We start from the raw sequence: 19,581 nt of genomic DNA on the forward strand, positions 1-19,581 counted from the left end.
GGAATTTCTTCAGCCAGAGGTTGGGGAATCTGTGGAACTCATTGCCAAACAGGGCTATGGAGGCCAAATCATTGAGTGTCTTTAAGACAGAGATAGACAAGTTATTGATTGGGTAAAAACATTGACTGCAGATGCTGGAAACCAGATTCTGGATTAGTGGTGCTGGAAGAGCACAGCAGTTCAGGCAGCATCCAAGTAGCTTCGAAATTGGTTAGGGGATCAAGGATTACAGTGAGAAGGCAGGAGAATGGGGTTAAGAAACATACTGGCCATCTTCAATTGACAGAGCAGACTCAATGGGCCAAATGGCCGAATTGTGATTCAATTTCTTGTAGTATTATTAACATTGGTATCTGATCATTGCTACCTTTCTCTCCAATCAATTTGCAGATACTGAGGAAGTACAGGTCTGCATTGCAGGGCACATCAACAGCTGGCTGTAGGAGTGGGAGGCATCCTTTCCCAGAGGCTGTGAATGTGACAGGGATCCCTCAGAGTGCCTCTGTAAGTGATGGGTGACCCATGTGGGATCTCTCAGGGTGGTGCCGCACAAATGCAGCAGGACAGTGCCTGGTGCCCCCCTGTGTGAGATCACACTGGATCATCTCAATCTCCCATAACAGGGTCAGTGCTGCAGCGTGGACAGGAGGATTCAGGAACCGAGCTGCTTCCTCCAGGGGCAGGGTGGCATTGACTGTCCACCTGTGGCACAGAGAGAAGGCCATTCCCCAACGCTGCCAAGTTCATCCCCAGGAAGGGAGTTCCATTCCATCAATGTTCAGGTGGTCTGTGATTACCATCGCCAACTCCTGGAGGTGTGTACCCATTACCCCTAACACCCTGGAGCAGCTGCGTGTACCTGCTCTGAGGATCCAGGGACCTTACAAGATGGTTAGTGGGAGACAAGGGCTACCCCCCGAGACTATTGCACATCCCCCTGAGCTGATGTGGGGCAGAGATACATTGCTGCCCAGGCTTTGCCCAGGGCCGGGGGGGGGGGGGGAGCAGGTGATGGGGCTGCTGGAGGTGTGGGCCCACCTATTAGACTGGTCTCGGAGATGGGGGTGGGGAATCTGTCCTGTATCGTCCAGAGTGTGCAGCATCATCCTGTGCTCTGCACAACTGAAGCAGACAATGAGGTGATGGGCAGGACGCTGGGGAACTGGGGGAACGGGAGCAGTTTCTGAGGAGGAGCAGAATGACTACACTGGGGAGGAGGGAGGACAGAGCTCAGCTAGGTGAGGTGCTACAGACCAGCCAGGAGGTGTCTGAGGCCCTGGGTCCAGTCGCTGGGGGCTGGTGCAGCAGACAGACCATTGTGGAATGGAGACTAGTTATTGACCATGATGCTGAAATCCAGTTTGCATTGAGATAGCCCCTACAGCCTCTCTTTGTTTTGTTTGTTAATAAAAGCTCATGTTTGGAGCTGTCTGATTGCTTGTCTCTTTGTGATGTTCCCCGATTGGACAGTGATAAGCTGTGAGTCTCCAGTGGGCCACTGGGGCAGGACAGTGCTGACTCTGAGACAGTGTCTAGATGAGATGTCACTGGGGATCAGTGAGCTGTGTGACCTGGTGGTTAAACAGGGACAGGGTGAGAGAATGGTGCCAGGGAATGCCAGCACTGCCAGCTCTGGCTGCTGTGCCATTACTCTGCCAGTGAGGGGCGACACTGGATTGCCAGCAATTGTTCAGGGGCACAGAGAGTTGGCGTGGGTGCATGGGCCCCTGGTATTTGGGTGGAGATTTGGTGAATGGCAATTTGTTCTGGGAACAGATAAGGTAGGGCTTGAATCAGGTGCAGTATGGGTGGGTAATGAGGAGAGTTTGGTAAGATGCAGCAAGATGTTTTGTTGGGACTTGCAGAGAGAAACCCTCCAAAAAAACTCAACAAAAATGACCTTTCGCCAAAAAAGCTTAAGAGGTAGTCCCTACATTTTCAGTTAGTTCTCACCTTACGTTAGCCTGGCCTTGGAGACACTGCGAGCTGGCTCTGCAAAATCTCAGGAATTGCTTTGTGCTCGGCAGCCTGTCTTCAGACAAATGTGAAATAGGCTTTACTTTTTTGTTCATGCTACAGCACGGAGACCAGGAGCACCTCTCCCCCCACCCCCCCACCCCCCACAACCCCCTCCCCTGCAGCTTCAGCTGTAACACGGAGACCAGGAGCACCTCTCCCCCCCACCCCTCTCCCCTGCAGCTTCAGCTGTAACACGGAGACCAGGAGCACCTCTCCCCTACTCCCACCCTAAGCTCAGGAAGCAGGAGGGTGAGGCATTTTTCAATCTGCTCTGGGTCACCGTGAGATAATCTTCCTTTTCTTCCACTGCTACATTCTATCCACTTTCCTGATCCACGGTTCAGAATCAGGGACAGACCTTCAGGCGGTTTTGTTTGCTTCAGACTGTGTGGGTCGTGACTTGAGATTCACAAAGTAACATCCTGACAGGAAGCTGCAGTTTTCCAGTTGGTTCAGACCACAGCAGGGACACACTCTTTGTTTCAATGTTCGCTGTTACACATTTCATCTTCAAACATTAAAGAGCGATCTGGTCAAAGACAGTAAGGTAGTCTGTGTTGAACCTGTCTGGCAGTGTGTATTTGACAGGGTGAGACATGGATGAAGCCATTGTGCAGCTGTTACTGTGGGCTGGCCCATGGCTGTGTGGAGTGGGGCCTGAGAACTACTTCAATTGGCTGGCACAGTCATGTAACGACCATGGGAGGTTTGGATAATTCAGAGTTCCCAGTCTGGAATTTCACTTTCTTACAGATATTGCTCTGTTGGATTTCCTATTGTGTCAGTGGGAATGGCTGGGAGATTCACCACAATGGGAGTTTGAGGTGACCTGAATAGGACTCATCAGGATTGCACCAATTCCATCAAGTTACCTCCTTATTTCACGTTCATACATTAATTGTACTCGATGTAAAAAACATTGCTGATGTAAATATTAGAATATATTGGTCCGTTCGTATCTGGGGCAGCATGGTGGCTCAGAGGTTAAAACTGCTGCCTCACAGCACCAGGGACCCGGGTTTGATTCCATCCTCAGGTAAGCATGTGGGGAGCTCACACGTTCTCCATGTCTGCATAAGTTCCAACCCGGTGCTCCGGTTTCCTCCCACAGTCCAACGACGTGCTGGTTAAGCCAGATAGCTATGTTAAACTGCTCCATGGCGTCCAGGCTAGGTGTATTAGTCATGATAAATGCAGGGATATGGGGTTAGGAGGGAGTGGGACAGTGGGTCCGGGATGGGATGGGAGTGAACACTATTCAGACTTGATGGGCTGAATGGTCTCTACCTGCATCGGGAAAAAGGCCACTCAGGGATTTTATGATTCTTTAATGCTTTTTGGATTCAGGATAAGTGCTCTTCAATTAAACATATCATCAACTATCATCTTTACTGCAATACTGTTAATAATCAATGACTTACAGCTCCACTAGGCGAAAGGGAGGACTGCAGATGCTGCAGATCAGAGTCGAGAGTGTGGTGCTGGAAAAGCACAGCAGGTCAGGCAGCATCCGATAAGCAGGAGAATTAACCTTTCGAGGAAAAACCGTTCATCAGGAATGAGAGGTAAATGGGAGGTGGGGGGGTTGGGGCTAGGGGAGTAGGTAGCTGAGAGTGCGTTAGGTGGATGGAGGTGGGGGTAAAGGTGATAGGTCAGAGAGGAGGGTAGAGCGGATAGGTGGGAAGGAAGATTGACAGGTGATACAGATCATGAGAGCGGTGCTGAGCTGGAAGGTTGGAACTGGGGTAAGGTGGGGGGGAGGAGAAATGAGGAAACTGGTGAAGTCCACATTGATACCCTGGGGTTGAAGGGTCCCAAGGCAGAAGATAAAGCGTTCTTCCACCAGGCATCGGGTGGTGAGGGAGCGACGATGGAGGCAGCCCAGGACCTGCATGTCCTCGGCAGAGTGGGAGGGGGGGTCGAAATGTTCAGCCACAGGGCGGTGGGGTTAGTTCGTGCAGGACATCCTTCCCACCTACCTGCTCCACTCTCCCCTCCAACCTATCACCTTTACCCCCACCTCCATCCACCTATTGCACTCTCAGCAACCTTCTCCCCAGCCCCAACCCCAACCCCAATCCCAATCCCCTCCCATTTATCTCTCCACCCCCACGGCTCCCAGCCTCATTCCTAATGAAGCACCTTTACCTGAAACGTTGATTTTCCTGCTCCATGGATGGTGCCTGAGCTGCTGTGTTTTTCCAGCAACACACTCTTGACACAGCTCCATTTTCACTTTCCAAAGTAGCAAACATGAAAGCTTATTCTCAAACTTGTCAGACTTCCCGAGGCTAATGAACAGAAGAGCTTGTGGGATTTGGAAATTGGGGACTGTACTTCATTTAAAATAGTATTTTGGGGAAAAACAGCTGGAATAAAGATATTATAAAATTATTTTTCCAAAAGAACACCAATGATATTACACTCCCTCAAAAAGGACTGAAGCAGTCTTCTCCCCACAACAGCTGCTTTTTATCATTGACAGAGAGGAGATTGGTAAGAAGAGGAAGCATACTCTCTATAATCACTCCAATTATCAGCGGTGGACTTTTCTCCCCCCAATTGGAACCATTTTATTGATACTGTACAGGAAAAGATACAAATAATCACAACTGCACATATTCCCAAAATGTATTGCTCATTGACAAGAGGATATAGTAACATGCCCTGATAACATTGACAGGTTTTATACCATTATTCACAAATCCTGAGACAAACTTGACATCAGTGACTCAAACAGCATTTCAGTGATCAGATCTACCTTAAATCAGCAGGATGGTGGTGCAACAGGACATTGTAACTGTAGAAAGCACCAACATTATAACAACATTTGAAGTATATTTTCAGTCTTCCGAGGTAGAAGTGTATTAATATAGTCATGAGGCTGATGGTGGCATGATTCACAACTGCATCCAATGTGGTGAGAGAATTACCTAAAGGTGGTTATTTACCACCTGGGAAAATCGCTGCTGTTAGAGAGTTTTCATTAGGAGAAATCTTATAGAACTCAACTGGGGGGGGGGGGGGGGGGGAGGAGGAATTTGGATTTCAGTATCAATCAACAGAGGGTATGGCATGATACACTGGGGCATTACACGTTGGGGGGCTCAGCGAGAGGGTCTAGCACAGGTCTTGACATCTACTGCCCCTCCCCACCCTCCCACCCCACTGCTCCGTACCTGAGCCATGAAGGAACTGTGTATGCAAGGGGTGGATTGTGGGACAGATCTTAAACTTCCTGCTCAGGTATGAATCTGATGTTGCAGATTGGTCTCCAACTGGTCAAACTTGCCCGATATTCAAGGGGAGTCCAATGATCCATGAGACAAGAGTTGAGAAACCGTCTCTATCATCAGGAACATAAAGTACCAAGGTTGGAGGGGGGGGGGGGGGGGGTGGAGGTGTGGAGAGCTGAACATAGAACAATGTGCAAGAAACATTTCATAAGTAAAAACAAAGAAAATAAAGAGATTTTTCTAACACCTGTCTCAATGACAGACTCAGCCTCTTGGTCAGTTATAGATTCACACCTTCCCACAGGACATTAATATAACCCAAGGAGACACACACTTGAGCCCAGTATTGAGGAGTTCAACATTAGCCAAGGTCTGTCTTTCTGCTGACTTCATAAACCAAGGCCCTTCTAATGGTTCAATTCATCATAAAAGATCCCAAAAACATGATCAAAGACTACAAAAGGGATGATCCTGATAGTCTGACTGCATCACAGGCTAACTACTCACTTACTCAGCTGCAGTTTGAGAGATTCTGCTCAGTGCAGACTTGGCTACTGTCTCATCAACATAATAACAGCAGCCACAATTCACAACATAATTGTTATGGGACTTCCTGCACGTATAAAAGATTGGTTTAATTACAAAGTTCCATCTTATTTCAGAAGTGTTCAGTGATATGCTGTGGATTAATCTGTGTGTAGTAATGGAGCACAGCTATAGCCCCTTGGAGTGAACAGGAAGATGTTGAAACCTCCATGGAGTAGGTGGAGAGAGATTTTGATGCTGCACACTGCGGCTGAGATCAGGAGAATGGCTAGACCTCTACTACCAGAGGCGAGGAATCTGGAGGGACCACACAGTTCCTGACACTGCTGTCAAGATGGGATCTTTATTCCTCACTCTAGAGGAACTGTGAGCCAATCAGGAATGGTGCTACTCAGGTCTGGACTCCTCAGACAGGTAAGTGCAATGGTCTGAGGGCATGAGTAGAGCGGAGTCCTGGTGAGGTGGGCAGAAAGTGGAGAAGCCAGGGAGAGAGGGTGGCCCAGACAGAGAGGTGGTATGGATGGGGAGCAAAATATTGGGAGCACAATATTTAAAGGAGATTGTCAACCCAGCACCCAAAGCTCCCACAGAAAGCCTGCACAGGGTCACTTAGCCTCTGCCCCTGAACTCAGATCATGACCAAAGATGATCAAAGTTTCTCACTTTGCCTCCCTCTGATCTGGTGTGTCATGGCTCTTCAATACAGAAGAACATGTTGTTAATATCTAGAACAAAGCATCACATTTAAAAACACAGAGACTGTTCATGCATATGTTTGATACTAAGACAAGAACACATGACCCTGAATTGGTACGAATGAATAAATACAGAAGCATTGAATACACTGTCAACAGGGCCTTTGGTTTGCATTAAGTTACCAAGAATACTTGAGCCACAGAACAATGAAAAGGCCCAGCCAAGCAAGGCTGGGGCAATGCTGATCTAATGTAGCCATGAGAGTGAGTGTAAGCCTCATTTATGTACGATACACAGTTAGAATGGCCTTCCCATTCTCTCATCATGTGCTTGTTTTACTATGGCCTTCCTTCTTCATAGTGACTCAGCAATGAGTTCCAACAGTCTTCAGGAAGGATGTGCTGATCTGGTTGGACAATTGTAAGAAGCAGAGTTTGGTAAACACAAAATACTGTAGGACCTGATAAACCATGGGAAATCAACCAGGATTCACCATCAATGATGTATCAGTTTGTGATCCTTCAGTTAGGTTTCCTCCATTTGACGGTTTTGGACATTGATTCGTATTTCAGCAAGACAGAGATACCTTTATCGGGCTGAACTCAAACGGGCGAGCTGGTGATGGCATTGGCACTGTACTCAAAAGTGAACTGGGGAAAGTATAGACCGAACTTTCCAAACTTTTGTTGTAGGTCAGTTCTTCAGCAGAGCAGGAGACAGTCTCTCTTTTGCACGGTTGGATGGTTGGTGTGAGGGAGAGAATTTCAGATTCATATTGCAATAGCTGGTTCATAAAGCCAAAATTGGGAGAAATGGTATTCCTTCGCTCTTTAATGTAGTCAAAGGCTTCTTCTAACCGTAGCTCCTTGGATCTCATCAGATAAGCCAAGCAGATGGTGGGTGAGCGAGAGATTCCTGCCTCACAGTGGACCAGCACCTTCCCTCCTGTGTGCCTCACGTGATCTGGGAAATAACAAGAGTCCAGTTTAACTCCTGGTTAATGTGCACACCAAAATATTTGACACATCAGTGCATTACATTTATGAATCTTCAGGTAGGCAATTAATGTAACACACTAGAATATTGCAAAGTCAAAAAGATGCTTTAACTACAAGAGGCAAAAACACCCATTTTGTTCAATAGACAACTCCTATTCCCCCCGCCCCCTCCAAATTATCACCTTCATTTGCTAACATTAATTCAAGCTAATTTCATCACTGCTGAACAGCTTCAAATACTCTGTCCAGTGGCTGTTCAATGTGGGTGAACATGGACATCATGACTAAACAGACTCCTTCTCTTGTGCAGCTCTCTCATATACATCTGAACAACCAGGAATCACTGGAGTGTGTTCCAGTATGGAAAAACTTATTTCTCTCCCTGTAGTTCACAGACACTGAGGCTAATAAAGAGCACCACTGTTGTCAGTCCAAGTTGGAGGGTTCACTGATAACCACAGTGTTCAATTTCACTCACAGCTCCTGAAATAATGAAGCAGTCAGGGACCCGCGAGTAGTTAGGTTACAAAACCTGCAGCTTTGGCAACAATAAACAGCAAGTAACTGTCACTTCACAAAAGTGACAATGATCAACTCCAACGAAAGAAGTCCCCTCGACATTCAACACCATCACAGAGGCCCCCACCATCAACATCCTGCGGTTGCCGTTGACCAGAAACTGAACTGCACCAGTCACGTAAACAGCAAGACTACACGATCAGGTCAGGAGCTGGTGACTCACATCCCCAGCTCCTGACTCTGCCATTGACAAGGCACAGAGTCAGGAGGGAGGGAATACTCCCTCCTGCCTGGGTGGGTGCAACTCCAGTACTCAAGAAATCTACATCATCCAAGACAAAAAAAATTAGAATAGAAGCATGTTGTTGTGGGCAAGGCAGAGAAACAGTGAACTTGCCTCTCACTGACTTTTACAAATGTGGGGGAAAGACATTGCCACAGCTGCTGGGTCAAGCTGGTGAAGTGGGAGTCCATTTGGAAACATTGCTGCCTCCGAATGGACCTAGCCCCAGGGCCTCCTCACTCAGATCTGCTGGCAAGACGTCACACCCAGGCAGTTACCATGGCTCCCCACGTTTCTGGAGACCAGCAAGTTTTAGTGTGATGCTTGGCCTTTGAAATATCCAAAATAAAATTTACTGCAAATGTTTCCAGGTTGGAATCAGCTTCCAGTGAGAGTTGGGGGATGTGGGGTGGAAATAATTCCTGTGAACAAGCCCACCTGCAGCAACTCAAACTAACACCCCCACCCCACACTGTCAGCACCAAGTCACTGTTTGTCGCAGAAGACAGTTAAGCACTGAATGAAAAAAAACAGTTTAATCTGCTCTCCAAGACATCTCCTTCCCAAACCTCAAAAGGCACGCTTCCACTCACTCCTGGGAAATAATTCCTTTTTAACAGAAGGGTGAAGCCTATCTCAGTATCAAAACAGAAAACTTTAAGACTTGGCCTTACATTCAGTCTGGGTTGAAGTCTGTTCAATTACTTCACAAGGCCAATTTTGGAATTAAGAGAAATTATTAATTAAATTGGAGTATTCTCTCTCAAAAAAACTACAGGGTCTGATCATTACTCCACTAGGTTATAATATCCTAATTTATTTGATCATTTTGGGTTTGAAAATAAAATGGATCTTCACAATCCAGTCCCTTATTAAGAACTTACTGTAGAGCAAACTAATTAAAGAAGTACTCTGAAAAGACAAGTCTCCTGCATCTGTACAAAGGACACCTTCAATCTCAGATGTGACATTGGATAACAATGGCACATATTGTATCATCTATAACAACAAACTGGAATGAGCTCATTGAGAGAATTAAAATTTACACAATTGTTACATACCAATGAAATCTATTGCTTCCTGGAAATGGGAACTCATGTCTGCAGTTGCAGTGTCTTCTACAGGAATGAATTTATAATGATATTTGCTTTTGAAGTATTCTGCACAGTCGCGAGAGACATTCAGCAAAGCAGTGATGTGGAGATCATCTAGAAAGTCTGGTCTGGAGGCATGGTAGGCACTGCCCAGGTACAGAAAGGGCAGGATTTCAACAGGTTTCCCCTGCAAAATGAACACAACAAAAACATTAAACAACATGGAGAGAATGAAGGAGACAGATTTGTATTGGAAAATCAAAATGAGAGAGTGGTGTGGAACACAATCAAGTGAATGTCAGGAGGAGATTAAACCCACATATTTTTAGACTGTGGGAGGAAACCAGAGCACTGAGAGGAAACCTACGCAGTCACAGGGAGAATGAGCAAACTCCACACTGACAGTTGCCAGAGAATTGAACCCAGGTCCCTGGTGCTGAGAGGCAGCAGTGCTAACCACTGAGCCACTGTGCTGCACATCTGGCCTTCTGTCCCTACTCACAGCAACCAAGCTGCAGTACCTGCCAGAATCTCTTGTGCATGGGACATACTGTCTAAAACAGAAAATCCTCAACACGTCCTGACTTTGTCACCTCACCATTCTGTTGCCTTTACCGTCAATATTATTCTAAAATGAATGCAACTTCAGAACATAAACTAAAACTGAGACATTGCCTGAACAGCTGAATGATCCTTAACATTGACTGTGCAAAGGCAGTGCTCCAAGCACATGTGTAATCAGGAACCTTAACAGTAAGTGCTTTCTGAGCCCTGTTCTACTGTGTCTACTAATTAACTGAAAGAACAGGGTAATAAAGAGACGTAAGCCACATCTGATGCTGTGCTGTTAAAGTACAGACAGTGTTAGCTGTGTGGGCACTGCAGATGGTCACCATCTCATACAAGTGACAATCAGTCTGGCTGGACAGTGCTCATCACATTAAATAGCATGATATGAATGGACATGAAATTATTTGTCCAGAATATTTATACAGAAGGTTTTATGGCCTTGTTTTAATGACCCACATTAATGCCATGTTGAAACAGTTAGAGGGTCAGAGTTACACAACTGCAGATGTCAGACCTTATCAATTTGAGTCAGAGAGTGGAGCCCAATGTTTTAGACCCAACCGTTTCTGCAGAACAGTCAATGCAATTTCAATTCCCTAAGCCTCCTCAGTTATGCCACTACAAAGCTCAAGCCAGAGACCAGGTGCTTCCAACACAGGAAGAAAGGAAAAATAATATGCATGTTTTTTTCTGTGCTGTTACCAACTCACTTCCTCAATGCTGATCAAGTCTGCAAGATTGTTGGAGCAAATCCCAAGGATATGCATTGAGGCAGACTGCTAAAGCATGAAGGGAGTGAAAATAAAATGTGTTTTTTAAAAAACACTGAGGGAGTGCTGTTTATGATCTAGACAAGAGTTTACCTGTCATCAACAGTGCTCCTTAAAATTAACGACTCAATCTCTAGAGATTTCAGAGTCGCATTTTCATCCAACTCATGAGCAACCTGCTCTCAGATCTATGATTAAAATTAATATTGCTGAACAGATTCACTAATGTTTAGCTGTAAAGGTCAGTGTGCCTGAAGCAAGGGGAAGGGGAATGGCAATGCCAAGGGGCCATGAAAAGCAACAATGGATGGTTTCCTTGAGAGGAAAAAAAACCACAGAATCTCAGTCTGGGCCTTATGGACGTTCAATGGTTCTGCAACTGGGGGCCATCGAGCTCTGGGATCTGGAAAGGTGGCAAGCAAGGTTGGCCTCATAGGAAGGTGCCATGATCCAGGAAAAATACATCATAGTCAAGAATGTGCAACTAAACATCAGTCAGAGACTGTCAGGGGGAGCACTGAGAGCAGCTGGAACCACAATTACAGGGGCTGGGAGTGGGGGCAAGTAAATTCAACCTCTTTCATGACAGGAGGGTTTATTTCACTGATTCTGATCGCCTTAAACTCAGAGCAAAAGATGGCTATAAAATACAAAATTCACTCAGTGCCATTTCTCCTCAGGCTGATCTGTTATTGAGTATTGCTGTAAAAAGTAAGGAGGAACATGGAAACCCACCTCGCCATCATCTACGAACAGATAAATACCTGGTTTCTTAAAAGGATTATGAAAATACTTGTTCCGTGCAGCGTTTCCATGTGAACAGCATTATACTGGGAGATGATCCTCATTGCTAATCTATTTGAAAAGCAACCTTTAAAGCGCAGAATTTGAGCAGTTTGTCCCAAGCATCCTGCAGTGCACTGTAATAACCAATTGCCTGCTCTGGATATGGTTTGGGAGGTTAATAGTTAAAGCAGGTGTCCAGCTCCACAGAGAGCATGGGTAGACAGACGGGGATGTACATTTTTCAGGGGAAGCTGCCTTGCTGTGGAGTGGAATTCACTCTGGTCTGAGTTTGACATCACAAGGGATTAACAGAAGTAAAAGAAAAAGCCAATCTCAGAAGTTTATTTGTTTGGGGCAATGGAGAAGACACCAGATGGAAATAGAAATGTTTATTTTCATTTGTTGATTGTAATATTAAAATATTACTTCTGAACAGATAACAGGAAAATATCGGCTGCCATTACTTTAGTGACAATGTGGCTGAGGGTTGACTGAACTAGTATTAACTGGCATTGTCACATGACTCCAGAGTATGATGATTTAGGATTTGAATAGACCTTTGATTGCAGTCAATATTTCACATTCTCCTGTCCCAGTCTGCAGCATTCTAAGGACAGTGCAATCCCCTGAACCTGTTCAAGCTCCTCAGCCACTATCTCAAACAAATCCACTAAAACTGAGCAAACAAAAACACACTTGTAAATGGTGATATTCTGCTGTTACTGATGGTAGATTGCTGTAGTGCCATTGTTCTTGTATTGAAGTCTAAATGACCAGACCCTGGATAGTAAAGAACATTTTAATTGGACTCAACTTGTACCTCAATCTTCTGATCAAGCTAAAAATGGGAATCCAGATTCCCTCATTCTCAGTAATAGAATTCAATGGCTGGGCTCTCTTGAGAATGAGATCAGAGAGAGAACCAAGCAGACACCCAGCCCATAGTGTAATTTAGACTGTGCCGAAGAATTTCAAATCCATTGTCAGTCATGGTAGCGCTCTGACCTTGCAGTCAGAAGTTTGTGGTTTTACATCCCATTCCAAAGAGTTAAGCAGAAAATTCTCAGCAGACACTCCATCCAGTGACACAGCAATACCACATGCTGCTGAGATATCAAAAACTGAAGCCACACTTGCCTTCTCATGTGGATGTAAAAAATCCCAGGACAGAAGAGGGGAGTTGTCCCCAAGGTCTTATCCCTCAAAATAGGATCTCACAAATAAAATGATCTGATTTTTAATCTTTGCACTGTGCAAAGTAGCAGTTTGCAATTCCTACCTTACAACTATTAAATTACATTTGCGCTTGATTGTCAGAGGTCAGGAAAGATTATATATGCAAGACAATTAATAACTACAGACAGTTTTGAGGGAGTGTTTTAATAGAAAAGGAAACTAGAAGCAGGAATAAACCATTGGGTCCTTTGAGCCTGTCCCATCATTCAGTAGGATCATGGCTGATCATCAAATGCAGTCCCCTGTTCCTGCTTTCTCCCCATACCCTTTGATCCCTTTAGACCTATGAATATATTTATAACTCCTTCTTGAAAACATTCAATGTTTTGGCCTCAATTGCTTTCTGCAGAAGTAATTTCCACAGGCTCTTCACTCTCTGGATGGAGGGATGAAAAGCATTGTTTAATGCAAACTTACATTCAGTTGGACTTATTTAGGGTCATAGAGTCAGAGAAGTACAGCACAGAAACAGAGCCCTTGGTCCAACTCATCCATTTATTTAAACTGAACTTAATAACACACCTACTTCCAGCTCCTGTCAAAAAAGGACAGAAGGTAATTGAGAGAACAGGAACAATACCTTTGATATATGCAAAACAGAAACAACAAAAGGAAGTTAAATGAAACAGAAAACCCCTTAAAATAACACGTAAAACCCCTCAGGAAACAGGAACTTGGTAAAGAAAAATACCTTCCCATGTTACTTGTTCACGTGACTTTGTTCAAAGTTGTCAGGTTTCAGTGTAGCACATTTGCATGTACCCAATTATGGCAGAGTGATGTCATGCAGTAATGACAATTACCAGCAGGGCTTTTCAAAAAAACTCAACTGTCTGATGTTGTTTCCTCTTCTGTGACACTTCTGAAAGGAAATGTACTCTAAGGTTAGTCTGTCCCTCGGCACAGGGCATAATGTTTATTCTCTAGTTGTACACACCTGATCATAGACTGGTCTGTGGTTGCTGCAAGGCTTGTCATGCTGGTTTGTAGTGCTTACATCAGTTTCTTTAACCTCTTGCACACTGGTGTAGTTCATGCCAGGCGTTAGTTCAGTGCAACATTCTGGATACTGAGAGCGAAAGTCTTCATAGCCTCCTAAACACAGTACAAGGGGGGGAAAGAAAACCTGTTTATACCTGCATGCTTCAACCTTGCACAACAACAGAAAGGAACAGTTAGCTGTGGGCTCACCTTTGTATACGGAAACCTGAGCTTGTACACTTTAAACAGACTGGATAATACTTTGGATTCATTTTTAAAATCACAAGTGACATGGTTGTCATCAAATGGAACAGCTGCAATGGGGCATTCCAAATTGAATGAGTTAAATCATGGGGTGGAATATTTAGGAGGGGTCTTTGGAAGGGGGTAAAAGTCATGAATATTTTCTTCCCCTTTTGTTGAATACAATACACTAGCCAAGAAAGCACCCGGTGAGCTATATGGTGTATAAAGAGACTGAAGTATAAATAGAAGTCAAAGGGTGCAGACCTGCGATAGGGTTAGATGGTGGACATTTTCACCTACAACTATTGGAGTTTCACAAGTATCATTGCTTGTCAATGTATTAATAGCTTGGATAAAGAAAGTCAATGTACTCTTGCCAAGTTTGTAGACAAACTAGGTGGGCTGGTGAGGATGAGAGAGTCTATAGACAGGCCAGATGAATGAGCAAAGACTTGGCAGATGGAATATAATGGGAAACAATGTGATGTTATGCACTTTGGCAGCACAAAGGATCTGAACATCATTTAATGAGGAAAGCCTGTGGAAATCTACTGCACAGAAAGATGTGGGAGTCCTTGGTGCAAGCTTTTTGTGATTCACATAGAGTCCAGTGGGCATCAGGTAAGGCAAATGGAATCAGATCAATCTCATTGAATTGAACAGACTTGGACTGAATCGCCTACATCCATTCCTACATCTTGTGGTCTTATGATCTAACCTGGATATAGAAAGAAAGCAACAAATGGAGGAAATGGGTGCTATAAGAACAGCACTGTCATCATTGTTTCCACAAAACAGCTTGCCTGCATGTCATGCTATACAAGAGTGATTATTGAACAAATCAGGAGACCATGTAAAGACAGAATACTGCTAAAACATTGGTATTAAATTGAGCAAATTAGCTGTAAATTGGTCTTCATAGTTTTGTAGAAAATTAAATAGTTTCCAAATTTAAAAGAAATGTGGATCATTTAAGAATGAGTTACTAATGACAGAATTCTTTAAAGAAAAATTTCAACAGGGCAACCAAACCTTAGTGAGCAAATAATACAAGCCAAATGTAAAGCCATCTACAGTGTGGTCTCGGTGGATTTCAAAGTGAGCTGCCTTTACGAGCTGAAACATCTTAAGAACATAGAACAGTACAGCACAGAACAGGCCCTTCAGCCCACGATGTTGTGCTGACCATTGATCCTCACGTATGCACCCTGAGGATCTACATTCTGTGTCAGCGAAACGATATGTCATACTGAAACTATTACTAATGGAAGCTTCAGGCTTTCAAATATGACTCAGAACACTTATCCAGTCAATTAATCAGTCCTTTATTTTATTTCTATTGTAAAATTTCATATTTATCTAAATTTTATTACTTTTTTTAAAAAGTAGCATTACTTCAAATATACTTCTATAAATAAATGCTTTATTACACGTTGATTGTTGATCAGTAAGGTTTTGTCTTACTGTAAGTGATTCAATTCTTAGAAGTTTTTGAATTGGCCTACCCAAACATAATAAAACTGCCTTCAAATAAATTGCAAACTGATTGCTCATTGCTGTTCACCAACAGGATTGCGTGCTGATATCAGGTTCTGCTACATGATACATACTTAATTATCACTTCACACCCAACTGCTGTGACACATCCAAAATAACAAGATAATATTCTAGCCCTGAATTTACGTAGGTACACAATGTCACATCTTCTACTCAATAGCATCCTTCATAGTTTATTATCTAAAATGACAATGGCATCTGTGGTAGTTACTCAGAAAAGTGTAAATCTAAAATGAAACAAACTCCCAGAGGGTAGTTATTTGAACTCAGATTGAATAATATCTTGCTGACAACATGGACAGAATAACTTGTATCCAATATAGCACCCTTCATGATCACAAGATGTTGCAAATCATCTTACAGCCAATCAAGTTCTTTTGAAATGTAATCGCTGTTGCATTGTTAGAAATGAGGTGACCAATTTCAACAAGTTCCCATAGCTGCATCTTAATAATGACCAGATAAGATGGTTTTGTTTTGTGATGTTGAATGAGGGATAGCTATCAGTCATTCTGATTAATAATGAATTCTTCGAGCAGACTGCAAGGGACCTTACTGACTCAGGAAAAGCTTGATAAACAGATCTATTCATTGGACAGTTCACCATTTGCACACTGCTCTTGACAGATTTATCCAGGATTGATACTGACCATTTGGCCAATGGTAAACCTGATGTCATTAACCAAATATGAAAATGCAGCCATGTATGATTGAAAGTGCTGAAAAGCCATTCGGCCCTCTGCTAGCATCATTGAAGTAAACAATATCCTTTCTCATCTCTTTCCTTAACAGTAGTAAAGACACAGATTATATTTTGGGTCAGATTTGGGATTGGTGATTGATTCAGGTAAGGATCCCTTTTCTTTGGATGCAGGGGCTGTTTCTCCTACCTCCCTCACTGGTATTCTGTGTCATTACCAAATGGGGTAACGTACACCTGCTGTTGTACATTAAATGAAGAGGCTGCATTAAACCATCTCACCAAGGCTTCACTGCTGTGATCTAACCCTAAAGACAAATTCAAGATCGGTCGTCCCACTAACAAGCAGGGCTGGTTTCCTTTCTGTTTAACTATCGGATTGGAGACAATATCAGTTGGTTCTTAGCTCAATCCATTACTCCGCTCTCCCCCTCAGTAACAAATGAAAGCCTCTGATACTGGATTCCCAGCGGCTCAGTCAGTCAGAGGGGGGGCTGGAACGGATGATGCTTTCGGTCTGACTCACATGGACCCAACCTTGGGCAGACCTTAAACAGTCATAACCGAAACTGTAACCCTGGCGTTTAAAACTTTAACCCGTCAATGGCCCGCATTTTCGGAGAGTGTGTATCTCCATCATTCCTACCCCAGTAATTTCCATCTGGGCTCCTGCACAGCGCCCTCACTCTCAGGCCAAAGTGAGGGCTGCAGATGCTGGGGATTAGAGTCGAGAGTGTGGAGCTGGAAATACACAGCATTCCTGATGAAGGGCTTTTACCCGAAAGGTCGATTCTCCTGCTCCTCCGCTGCTGCCTGACCTGCTGTGCTCTCCCAGCATCACACTCTTGACCGCAGTCACTCTCAGAGCAGCCCAATGACAGTGTTTGGGCATTTGTTCACACGGAACTCTCGGTCCTGATCCAGGACTCCATCCTTCTCCCCCTGAGTCCCACCGACACATTGTCACCCAGTCTGAGAACTCTCTTAAGACCAGGGAGGAATCTGATGCTAGAACACTCTAATCTCAATGACCGGGATCCGAACTCGGTGTGAAATGCAATAAAATAAGTCACACCACAGTTTGAAGTCATTTCTTTCTTGGCCGTTCCAACAATAACATTTGTTACTATGTCTAATGCAGTATAATGCAATTGTTAACTAAACTATGTGACAATAAACTGGTTAACCGCACAGTTGACCAGAACCATCCATATCCCTGATAGAGAGGGACAGAGTCCCCTCTCCAGCTCAGACTCACCTTTCAGGAGGTAGATCTTCACTCTCGGGCTGGCACTGGTTAAGGTGTTGAACACGATCTGGGCGATGCTGCCTTTAGTGCCTCTCTGTGGGCTCCTCTCATCCAGGATCACCACGGTGGCCACTCGGCCCTCCCGCAGCCGGGCCCGTGCTTTCTCATCCGGGATGATGAAGTGGAGAGGGAGCGATCCTCCGCGGGCCCTGCGGACCAGCAGCGAGTTGAGGCTGACACTGAGCGAGCCGTGAACATGGGAAGCGGAGAAGGAGAGGAACGGCCTACAGTCCAGGATCAACCTCCGGCCCCGCTGTTTCCGGAGTAAACTCCGCAGGCGCTGGCTGTCAATCCCGGCCACAGTCATCCCCAGAGCGGCTTCTCCCTGATACACAGCCCCTTCCCCGGGGAGCGGGCCGACTCAGCCCCTCGTTCCCTCTCTGTCTGTCTCTGTGTCTGTGTCTGTGTCCCTCCGTCTCCGTCTCCGTCTCCGTCTCCCTCTGTGTGTCTCTGTCTCTGTCTCTGTCTCTGTGCCCCTGCCTCTGTGTCTGTGTCCCTCTATCTCTGTCTGTGTCTCCCTCTCCGTGTCTCTGTCTGTTTAGGGGAGTCCCCGCCCCTTTATACAGCCCGCGATGACGCACCTGCCCATATATGGCGCTCGACGTCACGGACTGTCCATATATGGAATGGCAGGAGCCAGGGTTCCGCCTCCGGGACCTCCTCTTCCCCTCCCCTCCCCTCCGCGTCCCCAATCCTTCCCACACCACCCCCACCCTCCCCAAGCCCCCATGTCCCCCCTCCCGGTTGTCAGTCGGATCTCCCCCGGTCCCCAGGCAGTGATCCCGGGGAGAGTGTGGGATCCGGCCCCGGGCTGTGCCGGGAACCAGCGAGGGCCGCCCTGAGCATATACGGTCCCTCACTGAGAGGGAGAGAGAGGGGGAGAGAGGGAGAGGGAGAGGGGGAACGATAAAGGGAGAGATAGGGAGAGGGAGAGATCGAGGCGGGGAGAAATGGAGGGAGAGATGAGGAGGGAGCGATAGTGGGAGAGATGGGGAAGGAGAGATAGAGGGAGTGAGGGGGAGGGAGAGGGAGAGATGGGGAGGGAGCGATAGTGGGAGAGATGGGGAAGGAGAGATAGAGGGAGTGAGGGGGAGGGAGAGGGAGAGATGGGGAGGGAGCGATAGTGGGAGAGATGGGGAAGGAGAGATAGAGGGAGAAATAGAGGGAGTGAGGGGGAGGGAGAGGGAGAGATGGGGAGGGAGAGGTAGAGAGAGGAAGAGAGAAATGGAATGGAGGGAGAGATGGAAAGAGGGAGTGGTAGAGGGAAGGAGGGTAAGAGAGAGGGAGAGGGAGAGATGGAGGGAGGGAGAAATGTAAGGGAGGGAGAGATGGAGGGAGGGAGTGATAGAGGGAGGGAGGGAAAGGGGGGAGATATAGAGAGAGGGAGTGGGGGAGATGCGTAGGGGAAGATGGAAAGAGAGATAGAGGGAGAGAGTGGGGGGAAATGGGGAGGGGGAGAGATGGAGGGAAGGAAAGGGAGAGAGAGACTGAGACAGAGCAGAGAGGGAAAAGAGAGAGCTGTCTCCCTAGTGTGGGGGTGGGAGGGAGATTACTGCCCACTCTGACCAAACCCCTACATAAATGGAGATACAACTTAAAGTTCAGGCAGACCTGGGCAAGGATTTCGCAGATTCTGGATTAGTGGTGCTGGAAGAGCACAGCAGTTCAGGCAGCATCCAAGGAGCAGCGAAATCAACGTTTCAGGCAAAAGCCCTTCATCAGGAATTCGCAGAGACAAGAGAGCTCTACATCATAGAGCAAGGACCTTCAGCCCATCGACTCTGTACTGGTTACAAGCAATTACTGAACCATTCTAATCCCACTGGCTAAATATCTGCAGCATTTCACAGAATTTATACAGCCATTCGGCCCTTTGTACCTGCACCGGCTCTTCAAAGGAGCCTCATTACCCAGCAGAGCCAATCACATGCACCAAAAAACCCCACAGCCCAGTGGCTGAGCACTTCAACTCCCCCCTCCCACTCTACCAAGGACACACAACTCCTGGGTCTCCTCCACCACCAAACCCTCACCC

The 19,581-nt window shown here is 45.7% G+C and overlaps 1 protein-coding gene across 1 annotated transcript; it reads right to left on the reverse strand.

Moving 5' to 3' along the window:
- Window positions 1–5,043: 5,043 nt before the first annotated feature.
- On the reverse strand, window positions 5,044–18,094 carry dusp5 (dual specificity phosphatase 5). Its single transcript, XM_072557047.1, has 4 exons — window positions 17,496–18,094; window positions 13,691–13,848; window positions 9,359–9,578; window positions 5,044–7,460 (listed from the first exon to the last, which is right to left on the reverse strand). Exons 1-4 carry the CDS (start codon window positions 17,851–17,853, stop codon window positions 7,066–7,068), a joined length of 1,131 nt encoding a protein of 376 aa, XP_072413148.1. The 5' UTR covers window positions 17,854–18,094; the 3' UTR covers window positions 5,044–7,065.
- Between the last annotated feature and the right edge of the window lie 1,487 nt (window positions 18,095–19,581).

This window comes from Chiloscyllium punctatum, chromosome 38 (genome assembly GCF_047496795.1).
Source record: "Chiloscyllium punctatum isolate Juve2018m chromosome 38, sChiPun1.3, whole genome shotgun sequence".
In the NCBI taxonomy this organism is placed as follows: domain Eukaryota; kingdom Metazoa; phylum Chordata; class Chondrichthyes; order Orectolobiformes; family Hemiscylliidae; genus Chiloscyllium; species Chiloscyllium punctatum.

Coding starts and splice junctions, on each gene's coding strand:
- dusp5 (XM_072557047.1), bottom strand. CDS start 17,853: ATGACTGTGGCCGGGATTGACAGCCAGCGCCTGCGGAGTTTACTCCGG. Junction 9,579..13,690: donor ACAGACCAGTCTATGATCAG/GTGTGTACAACT, acceptor TTCATTTTGCAG/GGGAAACCTGTTGAAATCCT. Junction 7,461..9,358: donor GGAAGCAATAGATTTCATTG/GTATGTAACAAT, acceptor GTTATTTCCCAG/ATCACGTGAGGCACACAGGA.